General features: G+C 37.6%; 1 protein-coding gene across 2 annotated transcripts in view; it reads left to right on the top strand.

Moving 5' to 3' along the window:
• LOC121305545 (transportin-1-like) overlaps positions 1-16326 on the top strand; it is a 34700-nt gene extending 18374 nt beyond the window's left edge. Inside the window, exons 12-25 of one of the 2 annotated variants that reach the window (XM_041237211.1) lie at positions 680-832; positions 1719-1944; positions 2914-3085; positions 3197-3283; positions 5125-5232; positions 6438-6596; positions 9046-9133; positions 9239-9337; positions 9702-9797; positions 11982-12057; positions 13181-13280; positions 13540-13614; positions 14023-14159; positions 14639-16326. In XM_041237211.1, the coding sequence (XP_041093145.1) occupies positions 680-832; positions 1719-1944; positions 2914-3085; positions 3197-3283; positions 5125-5232; positions 6438-6596; positions 9046-9133; positions 9239-9337; positions 9702-9797; positions 11982-12057; positions 13181-13280; positions 13540-13614; positions 14023-14130 (1547 nt within the window). In that variant the 3' untranslated portion in view covers positions 14131-14159; positions 14639-16326. Of the gene's footprint in view, positions 1-679; positions 833-1718; positions 1945-2913; positions 3086-3196; positions 3284-5124; positions 5233-6437; positions 6597-9045; positions 9134-9238; positions 9338-9701; positions 9798-11981; positions 12058-13180; positions 13281-13539; positions 13615-14022; positions 14160-14638 lie in introns of those variants that run through there. The other variant, XM_041237214.1, reaches the window with a different exon arrangement.
• Positions 16327-16530: the final 204 nt, after the last annotated feature.

The raw sequence follows: 16530 nt of genomic DNA, 5'->3' as shown, positions 1-16530 counted from the left end.
TACTGTAAGTGTTTATTTACTGTGTAAACACCTTAATGTTTCTATATTGATAGCAGCGTTTATTCAAGGGCGGCATCTATTATAAAGCTGATATGACTGCGGCCTCAATACTAGGGCGGCTCGAATTTGAAGTAATACGGTATATAGTTAATTTTTATTTATTTTTACTGTATTTGAACATGTGCAATATTAGTTATTTATTGGACATACCCAATCCATTGATTTGAAACTATTAAAACATGAAGATTGACAAATCTGTTTTATGGTGATAGAAATGTAATGGTTATATATGAGAGTATCTGTACAATATTTTATTATTTTACAATAAAGTACAGACTGTAAAGCTCATGGCAATGTGTTTATGTGTTAATTCATTTATGTATGTATTTTTCACTGAGTAGTGCAGGGAAAGATTTCAAAATGTCACATTTTTCAATTTGTCAGTTTTCCATTAAGTATATTTGGAAAACTACAAAGCGTTGTATAATTTAATATATTAACGTAACATTTTTCAGCAGGTTTCATTCAAATTTATGAAGCAAAATGAGTTAACTATGTATATAGCGAAGGAAAACTTTTGGCCATAGCTGTACATGTAATTGAGGTGACATGTTGTGGTTCAGCTGGGCTAGGCTAGCTGTTCAAGTTGCACGCTGTCTAACCTCCTCTCTCACTCTAGGGAAATGTTCTGCAGCTGCACTGGATGTCCTTGCTAATGTGTTCCGGGACGAGCTCCTGCCTCACCTCCTCCCTCTGCTGAAGGAGCTGCTCTTCCACCCCGAATGGGTGATCAAGGAGTCCGGCATCTTGGTTCTGGGAGCCATCGCTGAAGGCCAGTAAAAGCCTTCTCTGGCACTCTTCTTTACTCCTCCTGCTTCCACTTGCTGCAGGATCTTTACCTGAAACCGGATGCATTTGTGTTTCTGAGGGATATATTTTTGGTAGACGGAATGATTGATGCAGTGCAATCTAGTGATAAGATAACTCTGGCAGTCATGTGTTATGTAAGATGCAGCTCCTGCAAAAGGAAGCTGTTTTTCACAAAACTATACAAACACAGTAAATAATAATGTGCAGCGTTCACTGAAGGCATGCTTTAATGTCTTGGTGCATTACCACTAGGTGGAGCCACAGTTTTTGTTAATCAATCAACGTTTCTAACGTACAACATAATAATCTTTATTTTATATAACGCAATTCATGCAGCACATCTCAAACCGCTTTACAATCTAAAAACACACTAACACATAATCGTAAATTATCACTCAGATTAAAACATAGCGAACAGAACACACATACTATATTAATTCATAAAAACAGATCTACATAGGCTGATATGCCAATTTAAAAAGATGCGTGAAGTGACTTAAAAATATCAACATTTTTTTTAATCCTTAATTGTCTGTGGAAAGGCCTTCCATAACTTGGGTGCATAGCAGCAAAATGCCCTATCTCCCACAGACCAGAGCCTACTATTGGTTTGTTATCTCTGCACTCCCCAGTCAGACACATCATTATTTATTCATTATTCCCTTTGCTTTCTAAACATACAGCAGCATTATGTGAAGCTTCTATAGCTGTCACGCAACTCGGTAGTCCAATCCTAACTCTGTCAGTCACGCAGCTTAGTTGCACGCAAATAATGACGGGATGATTTTTTTAATCAAATTATTGAAATGAACATGACAGACTACATTTCTGTTGTGTTCTCCTCCCAGGCTGCATGCAGGGTATGATCCTGTATCTCCCGGAGCTTATCCCCCACCTCGTTCAGTGCCTGTCTGACAAGAAGGCTCTTGTCCGCTCCATTACATGCTGGACCCTTAGCCGCTATGCACACTGGGTTGTCAGTCAGCCCCCAGATACCTACCTGAAGCCGCTAATGACCGAACTGCTGAAACGCATCCTGGACGGCAACAAGCGAGTACAGGAAGCAGCCTGCAGGTGAGACGCGCAGGTTTCAGTATGATGGGCACATACAGCTAAACTGTATTGAGAGGATTCATTGACTAGCCTTTTAAAAATAATTTCTCTTCCCCAGTAATGATTCATTCAAATTGGAATTTCTTAAGTCTTGACAGTGGGATCCTGCTTTCTGTTACAATATAGTTGTTTGTGTGAACTGTGGGTAATGGGTAAAGGGTAATGCCTTCAGTAAGTTTAATAAAGCACATTTTCTAACTGCTTAACACCATTTTTACAGTGTGCTTGAGCTACTTTATTAGTTTTGTGGTTGGTTTCCGGTTGATAAAAATGGCAGAGGCAGGTTTTTGATGTAATATATAAGTATCAAAAACATAGCCTAGACGAGGTATTTTGGTACAATCGCTGGTGCCGTCTGATGGTATTGAGATGAAATGTGGAGCCTGTGCTTTTTGAAAGGTTTCACTGAAGGAACTGTTAATGTTGAGATCCAGTTTCCACCACTGTGTAAAAGTTTCAAGTGAATTATGTGATGGTACTATACCCTGGTGATACATTACAGTCCCATCAGTTAGAATGTTTTTCATCCCAAGTGGTGGTGTGTTGATGTCAGAAAACAGCCCTGGTAAAGAAATAATTGAAATTACTGACCAGGCCATATTACAAGCTTACATGTTGTGATTTAATGTAATGTGTCTGCTTTTCCATGAAGAGCCAGGGAGAGGGGCGAGGTTGTTGCTGTTTGGTGTTTATGCATTGAGGGATTGTGTTTTCATACAACCCAGCGCATGCAAAGGTGTAATAATGCACTGAATTTTGAAGAGAGGGATGATATTTGGAAAACAGATTCCATTTCTCTTTACTTCCAATTATGTTTTAAAAGCTTTTTGTTCACATTCAAAATTGTATGTATAAAAACACTTTGGGAAAGTGGTTTGATCAGCCAACCCCTCGCCATTTTAAAGCGTTTTCTTTCTAATTCTCCCTCAGTGCCTTTGCTACACTAGAAGAGGAGGCCTGTACGGAGTTAGTGCCCTACCTCGGTTATATACTCGACACCCTTGTATTCGCTTTTAGCAAATACCAGCACAAGAACCTTCTCATCCTGTATGATGCTATAGGCACTCTTGCTGACTCAGTAGGCCACCATTTGAACAAACCAGTAAGTCATTTTGCACTTTTGTGGTGGTTGTTTTTGTTTTATAGATTTATTCATTAAGAACAGTTTCAAAAGTGTGTCCGTCCCCCCCCCTCCCCCCCCACCAATCTGCAGGAGTACATAGAGATGCTGATGCCGCCTCTCATCCAGAAATGGAATCAGCTGAAGGATGAAGACAAGGATCTATTTCCTTTGCTAGAGGTACCTCCTGCATGTGACTAAACTGCTTATCCCAGCAATGGGCCAAACTCAAATGTGTGAAAGTGAAATCACATCTGTGAATCCTGTGAGGTTTTTTAAAGTATAAATAATGGAGTTTGTGTTTTCCATCAGTTGGAGGATAGGTCATTGATAATTTTAAGACACTATTAGGGTTCTCCCCAGGCCTTTTCAGCCGGATGGGCTGCCCAGCAAAGTGTCTGTCTCCTCCTGGCTGAAAAAACCTGATCTGCCTGTCTTGCAGATGCTACTGTGCCTTTAACAATAAGGATTGATTCTGCTTCTAGCAGATTAGATCAGTTGCGCGTTGCTGGGTGAAAAATATCTTGATACCACATGACAGCTGTGTTACATCTTGACACAACATTGAACCAATCGGAGAGTTGAAGGGGTGGGTTTTCTGTGTTCAGCACTTCGAGAGGCTAAAACGTTAAATAACTGCTAAAAAAATAAGCAATTATTTTCAAAGCAAAAATAGTGACAATGAATGCAGGCGGTCAAAATATGCCGACGATCGGCGCAATCCACTGCCTAATACTATATTTGCTCTGGCTACTTTATTAATAAATATATTAAGATTATTCTTGGGTATTATCATTGTCCATTTTTTCTGGTATTATTGAACTGTAAAGTGATATATAGTACATAATAGCTATACATATGCACCCAAAAAAAAAGTTAATTCCTTTTGTTGTGATATCATAACACTATGTACCCAGGTGCTTGTGAGATGTATTGGGGGTTCATTTATAGAGGCTAAACACCTTTAAGAAGAAAGGTGTGATGGGATACTAGCTGTTGTCAGCTGACCTACAAATGCTTAAGTGCAGAGGTGCTGGGTTATTACACCCTGGTTTCATGCAACAGTTATGATGTGACCAAAAATGTGTGAGTACTGTTGTGTAAACAAAAATGGTTAAAATGAACAGTTGCATTCAAAAAATGTAGAACAGTGAAAAACAAAGACGTGCATTAACAAAATGCCATGATAACTTAACATGAAGAAAACAATTTAAATAAAGCAATAAGCTCAGTAATTAAGCTAAAAAGGAAGTGAAGAGGTTACCGTTTTTTTTGTGTGAACTTCAATTACGCCACATTATCTTTCCCCAGTCAAATCAGAGTGTATAAATAAGCACGGTAATTTACCATAATAAAAAACAGAAAAAAAAAAAATGTAGAACATAAAAAAGCGCAACCAGATACAGTCAACAAGAGACAACACATTATTCAAATTCTTTGTTGTATTATATATTTAAGGTAAGTTTATTTTTTCATTAAAAGTGCTCTTGGCTATAATGTCCAGCTGTACAGAATTCCTGGGGAGAACTGACTATGAAAGGTAACATTTAGTGTATTTGGTTGTCCTTTAGGTGCGTTTTTGTTTTTTTACATTTAAATTCATTCTCGACTATATTCTAATACATTAGGTTTCCATTGTAGTGACTCCTATGCCTGGATCAGCTGTGATTCACCCTAACTAGCATTGTAATGAGTACTTCTCTGAACTTGCTGCCCCTGCATTTCCTTCATGGGTTATCTGTATTTCATCAACGTGGTGGAACTTTCTGTGGGTTCTGCACTACTGATGTGACTGCTTTACATTCAATATTTATACACATGCTATTTTTAATTTCAAACGTTGCACGAAAAAGAAAACAAGCCAACAAATATATTGCTATTCATCCGATTAAAAAAACAAAACAAAAAGGCGCTTTTGTAGAGGAGCGTTGCGATAGCTTCTTCGATTGTAAACAAGCCTGCTGCTTCACGTGCTTGATTTGTGTTTAAGCTGCAAATTGTTCTCTTTTTGTTCACAACAGTGCCTGTCTTCAGTTGCCACTGCCCTGCAGTCTGGCTTCCTCCCATACTGTGAGCCTGTGTACCAGCGCTGTGTGAACCTGGTACAGAAAACTCTAGCACAAGCCATGGCAAGTATTTAAGAGGTTCCTGAATTCATAAGCATATTGAATTTGTTAGCTAGGTTATAGCTCCAGTGTTTGTTCTTGTACTGGATCTAAGACAGTTTTACCTTTTTCTTGGTCAAATGTAAGACTCCCATTTTCCAGCAAATTAACAGTGCTCAATGTGACGCAACACTCCCGTTACTTGGGTAAATTGCAATATACTTACAGGAAAACCTGTGGGTCATGTGGAAAATAGCCTCTATTTAAGTTTTCCTGTAAAATTGAATGTGGCGTTGTAATTGTACTTTTGGTTTTTTTTTTTTGGGACTGCAAAGAATTGCATTAGACTCTGTTTGGGACTAGTTGCTGTCTCAGTGCTGCCTAAAAGGTAGTCTAAGAAACTGTGTAAAGCAAGGCTCCATCTTGTGGTTTGGACATAAAGCTGGGACCTGCAGCTCAATTGAAGAAGGGGCCTAGCAGAGGGGCTAGCAGTGAGACAGATGTAGGGACCTGTATTGCCTAAAGGAAGTGTGTGAGAGGGGCCAACGCATGATCAAGATATAAATACTACTTGACTGTCTGCCCTGCCCCCCGTGGTTCTAAAAGTAAGATTTGCTGAGGTGTTTAGTCAGATGCATTCTCTAAATAGGATCCTGGAAGCCAGTTACTAGTTTGAAGCCAAAATAGCTCATCTGTTTGTGTAGCTGAGCACAGCTTCACTGTGTCTACTGTCTGACAACTGGCATTCAGCCAAAAGTGGAAGAAAGCGATGGTCACCCCAATACAGAACATGCTGTGTTAGTGGTGATAGCTTGTGTAGGATATTTTAAGCAAATGTGCAAACATTGGTCTCTTCAGAATTGCAAATCATCTGGCCATATGACCAAACTTTCAAATGAGCCTCATTCAGAAGATGGAAATCACATAATTGTTTTTGTCTAGAAATGTAATGTGTTTATATTATCAGTGTCTTTCAGCTATGAAAACACATATAATCCTTCATTATGAAGTGGAAAATTTAAGATTATTGTTTATTTTTTTGCAAACAATTTGTTCAATAGTTTTCTCTAACCCATTTTAAAATAATTTTGCTGTTAAAATAACTTTGCCTATTAGTTCCAGTTAGCTTGCAAAGAAATGTCACAGTGGTAAGTTGCAGGGCATGTAAATGTAACACAGTTAAGTGTGTGGTGTAATCACATTTTTATGAATGACCCTGTCATTGGCAGCTGCACAACGCCCAGCCGGATCAGTATGAAGTGCCAGACAAAGATTTTATGATTGTAGCTCTTGATTTGCTCAGTGGCCTTGCTGAAGGACTTGGTGGCAACATCGAGCAACTGGTGGCGCGCAGCAATATTCTGACATTGATGTATCAGTGTATGCAGGTAATGGACAATTTTTATTTACTTATGTTTATTTATTTATTTATTTATTTACCTATTTATTTTATGGGGTGCTAGATTGGTAATGTGGGAGACTATGTAGTTTCAAGCGTGCCATGAGCATCTGTTGCTTTTTGGCTACTCACTAACTGGCTTGGCTCTAAAGGGGCCACCGTTGGAGATTTTAAAAGTACAATTCTTACGCAGTTCATGGATTTTGAATTGCCCTGGTGACATTATGATGGGAACACCTATACATAAGACATTGGGCTGAGACAATTGGAGCTTGTTTCACAAAGGCAATGGAATGATAACTAATAGATGGAATAACTGTTCTCGTCTCCCTGTTCCTACAAACGTGCTTCAAGTATACGTGCAATAGCATTCAGAACTGAAATGGGTGCGTTTTCCATTTTGACGTGTCAGGACTGGAATAAATCTAGCTAGCTGTAGCTTCACTTCAGTCAATCTTTATTTTATATAGTGCCTTTCATAGTGGAACACCATCACAAAGCGCTTTAGAAGATGCAGTAAATAGAAGAAAATCCATAATACTTAAAATAGAGAAATGCATTATATATGATATACAGTAAAAAAAAAAAAGCATGATACATTAAATACAGTTGAAAGTACATAATACATGGTAGTAGCATGGTACATGAAATAGTACACTAAATAGTGAAAGTGCATAATGCATTAAATGGTACATTAAATATAGTGGAAAGTGCATAATACATGATTATAACATATGTGAAATAGTAGCAGCAGCTTAAAGCAGATATCCGGCTTAAGGAGCCTGGAAAGCAAAAGAGAACAGGTGGGTTTTGAAAGTTGATTTAAAGCTAGCGACTGTGGGAGCATCACACACCAAAACTGGGAGAGAGTTCCAAAGAGTCGGAGCCATGAAGCTAAATGAGCATTGTCCAAGTGTGGTGCACTTTTGCTTGGAGATAACAAGCAGGCCAGAGGACCTCGGCTTGCGGGCAGGGACCTAGCGAGTCAGCAGGTTGAGGAGGTACTCGATACCTGTGTGATGAAGGGCATTGTAGGTGAGCAGGAGAGTTTTAACATAATACTGAACTTTACAGGTAGCCAGTGATCACATTTTTTACATCTGGTGAGGATCCTGGCAGCAGTATTATGAACTAGCTGCAGTCGGTTTATGGTGCGTGTTGGGAGACCACCATATAGAGTTGCAGTAGTTGAGTTGAGAGGAGGCAAATGCATGACAAAGTATCTAGAGTAGGGACGGGCTTTGGCGATGTTTCGAAGACGGTAGAAGGAAGATTTGACCACGGAGGAGATGTGGGGATCAAAGAAGAGGTTGTTGACAAGAAGTACACCAAGGCTTCGTACTGTGGGGGAAGGCATCAGCAGACAGTTTCCGAGGTTCAAGCAGCTATATTGAGATTCTTGAGTTGAGTTTTAGATCCTACTAGAACGAGTTCAGAGTTGTTACTGTTCAGTTGAAGAAAATTGGCAGACATCCAGGCCTCGGTGTCTTTGAATGCAGGCAGAGGGGCTACCAGGGTTGAGTTTTAAGTAGAGCTGGGTGTCGTCAGCATAGGAGTGAAACATGAGACTGTGTTGGCGGATGAGGTGACCCAAGGGAAGCATGTAGATTTTGAAGAGATGGGGCCCAAGAACATATCCTTGGGGGACACCACAAGTGACTGGGTTTGCGACACCAGTGCATCCAGCATAAAAAACAGACTGCATGTGTCTGGATAGGTAAGAGGACATCGGGAGAGACAGGTTCCAGAGATTCCAGCATACTTCTGAAGGTAGTCAATAAGAATGCCATGATCTTTGGTGTCAAAAGCAGCTGTTAGGTCAAGAAGGACAAGTGCAGAGGGAGCACCAGCATCAGCATTGAGCAGGAGGTCATTTACAATCCGTAGCAGAGCAGTTTCAGTAGTGTGATGCGGCTGGAAACCAGACTGTAGAGATTAAAGCAGATTGTTGTCTGTGAGATGTTTCATCAGCTGACTGGCTACAGCCCTTTCGAGTTTTTGAGAGAAAATGGAGATTCGAGATGGGACGGAAATTAGATAAGTCAGCTGGGTCAAGGGAGAGTTTTTTGAGTACCGGTGTAACTGGCAAGCTTGAGGGCAGCAGGAACAGAGTCCAGTCTACATACAGTCTTATTAAGTTGCCCGCACAATTAAAAGTAATGTTTTTCAACCTGAGTAAGGCACAGAAATCCAGTTGGAAACCTGTGCTCAAAATTGACAGTTCTATGTGAAACTGATTGTAAAGCCTCAGTGACTAATTACTACCGAACATGCTGTTTTCTGAGTTAAAGAACAATCACTGGCACAGCATGCTTCATTGAGAATATTTTCTAGCAGGAAGTTTGACAGTCATCTTCCAAGCCTTTAAAGCTATTGGGTCTTAATATTAAATAAGGCTAATATAAAAGCCTCGCACTATACTTTCTATTGCATTTCAGGATAAAATGCCAGAGGTCCGGCAGAGTTCCTTTGCCTTGTTGGGTGATCTAACCAAGGCATGTTTCCAGCATGTCAAGCCATGCATTGGTAATGTATCAAGTTCATATGCAATTCAACTATTGTGAACTTAAAAGTAAAACATCTAGTGTAATAAATTATACTGTTGTCTTTTTTCTTTTTTCTTTTACACAGCTGATTTCATGCCAATTTTGGGCACTAACCTCAATCCTGAATTAATTTCTGTGTGCAACAATGCTACATGGGCGATTGGTGAGATTTCAATTCAGATGGGTATGTATCCTGGCAACTAATATAAAGATTAACCAGAATTCTAGAAGCTGAATTCTAACAAAGCAAAAGTGTTTCAATGGTAGCACATAGGTTGTCATTTATGTCCTGCTTAAATGTAAAAGCTCTTGTCTTGCCTTTGTTGAGACTCCTAACTCTGGGTACATGTGTTTTTTTTTTTTTTTTTTTTTTTTTTTGGCATCTCTTTATTCAAGATTAACCCTTTATTGCTTAGGAGGAAGGTATGCGTTGCATACTGGAAAGCACTGGATTGTTTTATGCACAATGTTTTTGTATGAAATGTACCAATCACTTAGGATGGTTTGTTGAGCTGAATCGTATATTCAAAGGGTTCTGTCTTGTTCAGGTGCTGAAATGCAGCCATACATTTCTATGGTGTTACATCAGCTGGTGGAGATCATCAACAGACCCAATACACCAAAGACATTATTGGAAAATACAGGTACCATGCAGCAGGACACACGCAGGAGGACTGGGAGTTGTGGTTAAGGGTTTGAACCTCAGTGATGCTGACACATTTTAAATTGACAGCAATTCAGCGTGTTTATTTTAACCTTTTAGATGCATTTACAAGCTTCAGGATTTATTTTATTTTTTACAATGGCACAGCAAGAAAATATTTTAAATTCAGTCCCACAATGAAAATCTAAAAAAGTTTAAAGTTAATTTTGCTCCACTTCCTTTTTTTAAAATATATATATTTTATTTATTAATTCATTAATTTTTTCTGTGACTGAGGCTTGTAACTGTATACACTTGGTATTCGTTCCAAAACAGGCCAGCTAAGACTGCTTGATTTAATGATTTTTTTTTTTTTTTTTTTTTTTTTTTTTTTGTAATATTATTTTGATACACTGACAAGGTTACCAGCAAAAGGTAGCAACTTAGTGCAGATATTGCTGTGAGCTAGAGCACTAAACAGTCTGAGGCTGCTCAGGATCTTATAGTAACCACGTGTTTTAAAGGTTCAGTATTCTCTTGGTAACCATCACACACAACATTAAAACTAACATACTTCTGTTACAATGTATCAGAGAGGTAGTGCTAGCAGTCACAGGCAGCTCAACTAACATCTATATGTGGCATTAATCCCTCTTACGGTTTCTAATCTATTCATCGGATAAAAGGATATGTTTGGTTATAGTATAATTAATAATAATAACCTGCAAATGCCATTCTTTTATTAGTTGAACAGTTTACTGCTTCTAGGGTAGAATAGTTTATTCTCTGAAAGGTAGAGGAGTTATTATAGGGCATCTAGATGTGTTCTTTGTTTGTTTATTTTTTATTGCTTATTATTGTAACTGTGAATGCTTATCTGCAAATTGATGTTGAATGTTATTTAGTTAAGGGTGGCAAAAGTTTAATGCAGGATATCTGATCTCTTCACATAGTTAGCAAGGAAGCAGCGAAAACCTGAAATACAATGTTAAAAGTACACAGATGTTTATGAACATTGTATATTCTACTGTAAACGCTGTTCTTTTTACTTACACTAAAATAACTACTGTGGTGGTTCTTGTGTTAAATGATTGATAACCAAGTCTTTTTTAAATTACTTTTTTTACCTTTTTTTGATCAGAGGTAGTCATTTTGATTGAAAGGAGAGTAAATCAAAATATTTAAATAAAAAACACCATACATTTTGTACACCATGCACCAAGATAAGAGTGTGATTTTGATTTCCATGTTCAGATATATCGTGCACCTGGATGTACACATTTCGGGAGAAATAGTGGCTAGTTTTTGGAATAAAATGAAGAAAAAAATGGCATCGATAGCATTGCTAATGATATAATTTAATATTATTTCTTGATTCTTGTCTAAAATTACATAAGTACTCAATTTTTGCAACTGGATCAGCATATCCTGCACTGAACCTAATTCTAATGAGCATTCATCTGCTTTTTGCATGTTTCATTGGATTGTTCATAAATGCCTGTTTTTAATGAGAATGTTGCACAGTGTCTCTTAAACCTAGGTTTCCCTTCTGCTTCATACGAATCTGCTAGGTCTTAGGGTTCTCCATGTAGTTGGCTTGGAGTAATCCTTAAACCATTTCCTTTTACCTAGGAAAGATGAACCTTTTTGTGAGTTTAAGGGAGAACTGAGAAAGCATGATTTCTATATAGTTTAATTCTTAATCTAGTCGTCTTTTTACACATTTTATACATTTGTGGTAATTGATCCCAGTAATGTAGCTTCATTTTTAATGCAGACAGAACTGATTCAAACTGATAAAATCGACAAACAAATTTGTAACAGGGAAACACAGCCAGGTTCTGGGAACAATATGGTTGACTATTCTTAGGCTTTTATGCGTTTCCAGAGAAGTGACTTTGTTTGCATTAAATGTTAGTTGCGTTTTCAAGTGTTCTCCCTTAAATGTTTTGTTTATTTTTAGAGTGTATCATATTTGACATCCCCCACCCCCACCCACCCTCACTTAGTCTGGGGTGATAGTAGTCAACACTAGTGAAATCTTATGTTTATTATCATACACAGATTCTGTTGATTTCTGTTTCTGAGTTATTTGTTGTTTTTTTCTTTATTTTTTCTCCTCCCCTCATTTGCTCATGTCTTGGTTGGCGTTTGGTGGTGTATAACCGTGATTGCGTTACCTTAGCAATAACAATTGGTCGTCTTGGTTACGTTTGTCCTCAAGAGGTGGCTCCCATGCTACAGCAGTTTATAAGACCCTGGTGTGTATTATTCAATCTTTTATTTAAATCATTTTCTTCTTTACTCTCTATCTTTCTCTCTTCACTTTAAGAAATATTTTCAGTTGAGTCACAGTCCTTAATCCATTGCCAACCATGTGACTAATCTTGTCTTTTTTTATTTTAGGTCTGTTATTTTTCTTCAGTAGCATTCATGTATAAATATATCTATATATTTAATGTATGTATCTTTTTATTTGTGTTGTTGCTAACAATGAATTAATGCATGGGATAAGACTGTGACATGCTTGCTGGTTCAAAAGGCTTGATATGCCAAAGAGTATTACCGGCCCTCCAGAATAATTCCCTGATGCATGTCGGTCTCAGAATGCCCCGAACCTGCGTTGGAATAATAGAAAGAGCTGAGAATACGTTGCTATGAGTGAATGTGTGGTGGTTCTCAGTAATCCCTTTCAGAGGTTATCTTGATGTCAGTAAAACTAGGGCATTGTCAGTCACAGGTGAAGCCAGCATAGCAGTAAGGTTAACCACAAAGTGCTCATTCCTGGCAAGAAAACCACAACCACATTGTTGGTGCTGGTATTTTTTTTTATTTTTGTTTTTTTGTTTCTTAATGTGTACAGCTGCCTTATACTTTGGGGGCTGTGGTCCTCAAAGACAAACATTTATTTAATGTAAAACCATTTTTTAAACCTTTTTCTTTTTTTGAACCACTTTTTTTTTTATATAAAGCAATTTTAAATTCAGAATAATTTTTGCATGTACTATTTCAATATGGGTGCTGCTTTTTTTTTTTTTTTTTTTAAACCACAAAGAAGATCAGATTTTAGTAATTTAAGGGAATAAAGTGCTGTTCTTAATATATTCCATCGCAACATATGGCTTGAAATACCAAAGCTGAAGCAGTGGTGGTATTGTGTTTAGTGGGGGTGAGGGACAGGGGGAATATGGAATTGAGAATGTATACAGTACCTTCAATTGTAAATTTTGAATGCTTCCAATAATAGTACCTTATGCAATAGCAATTAGATGTGATATTTTATTTTGCCTTTTTAAAATTCACATATATATTTATTTACTGTAACGAGTGTGACGTGTTGCTGGATTCCCCTTGTTTAAATACATTAATTTTCAAATTTAACAGGTGTACTTCACTACGTAATATACGGGACAATGAAGAAAAAGATTCAGCATTTCGGGGAATCTGCACAATGATCAGTGCCAACCCAGGAGGTGTTGTGCAGGTGACTTGACCATTTGTCCTTTCCATCCCACCAATATAGCAAAACTTCAGCTTGCTTGCTGTAGTCATGCCTTAAATATGTTGGCTTGGAGAATTTCTTGTGATTGAAGCCGCTTCCCTGATCTTGATGTACAGATTCAAGAAACAAAATTGCTTTAAAGAAATAATAAAATACAGCTTTTTAAACTAATATGAATATCAGTTTGAATTTATTGTTTTTGTATGTGAAGCATAATGTAATCCTCTTTTGTCGTTTTCAGGATTTCATATTTTTCTGTGACGCTGTAGCCTCCTGGGTTAGTCCGAAGGATGATCTGCGAGATATGTTCTGTAAGGTAATTGGGATCAGATGGTATTTCTTACCTGAAAGCGGATGTGTGTTGACTGAATGTTCATGAGGAATTTGCTTCTCATGTGCATTAGAATATCTGGAACAGAACTATAATTTACACCAAAAATCAGGTTGACCCAGGACACATGAGTAGTTGCACATACTTGGGAGGATTTAAGCACTAACTTGATTATACCTATAAAAAGGTGTATGGGGTATCTCACTTTTTTTGTTCCCAGTCATTGCTTTCAGTTATATTCAGTTGAATAGCAAGATTGCAGCAGGGTGTAATAAGTCAAACAGGAAGAAATTGCCCCGATTCTTTGATATACTTTTGCATTTTTCTCAAGTTGTTTCATTCTCTTTACACGTGCTTGTCAAGGTAAATAACAGAACTCTTGTGCTTTCTCAGATCTTACATGGATTTAAAAACCAGGTTGGAGATGAAAACTGGAAGCGATTTTCAGACCAGTTTCCACTTCCTCTGAAGGAACGCCTTGCAGCATACTATGGAGTGTAACAGCATGGTCTGTAGGAGCAGTAATTGGGGTAAGTGTCCTGTGTCTCTGGATGTTTTGACCTACTCAATTATATGAAGCTAGAGACGGTCATAATTACTCCGTGTAAGCTTACAAATAGCATACATTTGGGTCTAAAACTTAAATTCAGGTAGCTACTGTTAGTTTACTGTTATAATATATGATTTTTATAAACTTTGCTCATTTCTGACTGCCCATGACCGCTTCAAATTTGGTACACGGCTGTATTTTGTGATTTTTATTTTTATTTTTTTTTTTCTCAGAGTTCAATTACAGATCACCTGCATTTGCATGCTATCAGTTTACTTCATGTTTACAAATATTTCAGTATGATATTCCATTCTCTCTTACGTTATGCTTTTGAGTAGTGTTAAATGCATCAATCCCTTGATTTTTAAATTAAGAATTCAAAGATTTGCTAATGTCCTTACCAGTTTCTTAATTTAATTAATCCGTGCCTTCTCAATACTTGTGTTTGTGTTTTTGTAGGTCTTTCACTCTGGGAGACAACGGGGAGCCTCTGCACCCAGGGAAAATGTTACCCTTTACTGGGGGGGAAGGGTAGACCAGGGGGGACATACAGTACGATCCCAACCCATCTGGGCGGGGTGGGAGGGAGGTGTTAGCCGTCGCACTGTTCAGCTGACTGGGGAACACCTGGAGCAATTGAGGGAGGAAATTTAGTCTTTTTACAGCTCAATATTGGAATAAGAAGCAAATGAAGATATGTTGTCCAATACCTATATAGCACATTGTTTTAAAAAAGTAAATAAATAAAAAATCCTCGGGGATACCTTTAAAAGTTTTCTAGACAATATTGGCTTTAAAGTATAGGGTTAAGTGCTTATCGTTTAAAAATAAATACATAAATAGCACACTGTAAAAGCCTAAGATGGGATTCTAAATAGCATTGACTGCATTTAAAATAAACCTAGACGTAGGCATGGGGAATTCCAGAAAATTGCATGGTATGAAGAATACTCAATAAGTAAAAGCAGTTTCACAAGTTCAGTTACATACTGTACGTCATCAGTGGGCACCTGTTATTAAATTTGGTAGATGGAACAAATTAAATGGTAGAACTAATGTGTTAAGACCAACAGCCTAGCCAGAAGCCTAATTAGTCAGTTTAGTGTCTTAACTAGTTTTTGCATATCAAGGTAAATACAATTGGCATATATTGCATACTCCTCAAATACTATAGAGATGATTTTGGAGGGGTGGGGGCTATTTATTTATTTTAGACCAATACTTTTTGTCAACGTACAGTTTGAGGTAAAGACATGCATTTTTATTTCTTGAGTTGTTTTATGGGAAGAGTAGCATGCTTGCAGCAAGAGTGGGAATGGTATACATTTTACATATACTGCAACTGTTTTGTGTTTCAGTTGAAAAGTACATAGCCCTACATTAAAAATAAAATTAAAATAAGAAAAACAAAGAAGAGTTTAATTTCTGTTAAGGATATAGGTTTAAGTCCTGTAGTTAAGATAAGGCCTTGAAATCTCATTAGGACTCGTTAGGATTAACGTTGATATAGTACTGTGTATCATGCACATTGTGGAAAGCCGATATACCTGTGCAATCTTTGCTTCTGTGCTGTTAACGTGATGTTCTTTCTGCATGGACATAATACTAGTGAATTTACCAGATTTTCTGAAATTATAAAGAGCCATGTCATTAGTAGCACTGTTAAGGGCTTGTGTTAAACATCAGATGGAATCTAATAAGGAAGATTTGTACAAGTTCATGACCTGTTTGCTATACTTCAGTGTTTATTCCTACTCAGTTTGTTAATTTTCTTTTTAATTGCATTTTTGTTCAAAGCATGATCTTAAAGGTGTTTATGATTCATTTAATGGATGTCATAAACAAGGTCCTGGAAGCCTTGGTCTGTGCATGTTGGTGGCCCGTCGTACCCCAGCTCAATGCGAAAGGGTACAAGCTACAGGGTGGAACTTTTTAATCCTTTTTATTTCCTGTTTCATCAGATCATCTTTGTTGTTGTTTACTTTCCAAGTCTTTCAGTCTGTTTAAGAATAAACCTGTGTTTATTTAACCTTTCCCCTCCCCTTAATGTGTATTTTGTATTGTTTTATACTGTGACTCTGGAAACGGATGTGGTACATGTTTTATTGTTGCTTGGATTCCCTGAAAGTATCCCATGCTGAATATAGGAGGCCTGTAAGATATGCAATGGCTCTGCTGGTCAGAACTAGGCCTGCAGTACTCCTTGGTTTTTCTTTTTTTCTTTCTTTCTATATAAAGTGCAGGACAATTCAACCTTAACAAAAAAGAAACTTGTAAAGCCATAAGAATGTTCCACATAAAAAAAAAAGATAAATAATACTATTTTGGAAGATCTTTGCATGTTTCATCCA

This window comes from Polyodon spathula, chromosome 2 (genome assembly GCF_017654505.1).
Source record: "Polyodon spathula isolate WHYD16114869_AA chromosome 2, ASM1765450v1, whole genome shotgun sequence".
NCBI lineage: Eukaryota > Metazoa > Chordata > Actinopteri > Acipenseriformes > Polyodontidae > Polyodon > Polyodon spathula.
This window is presented reverse-complemented; position numbering and strand designations above follow the sequence as displayed.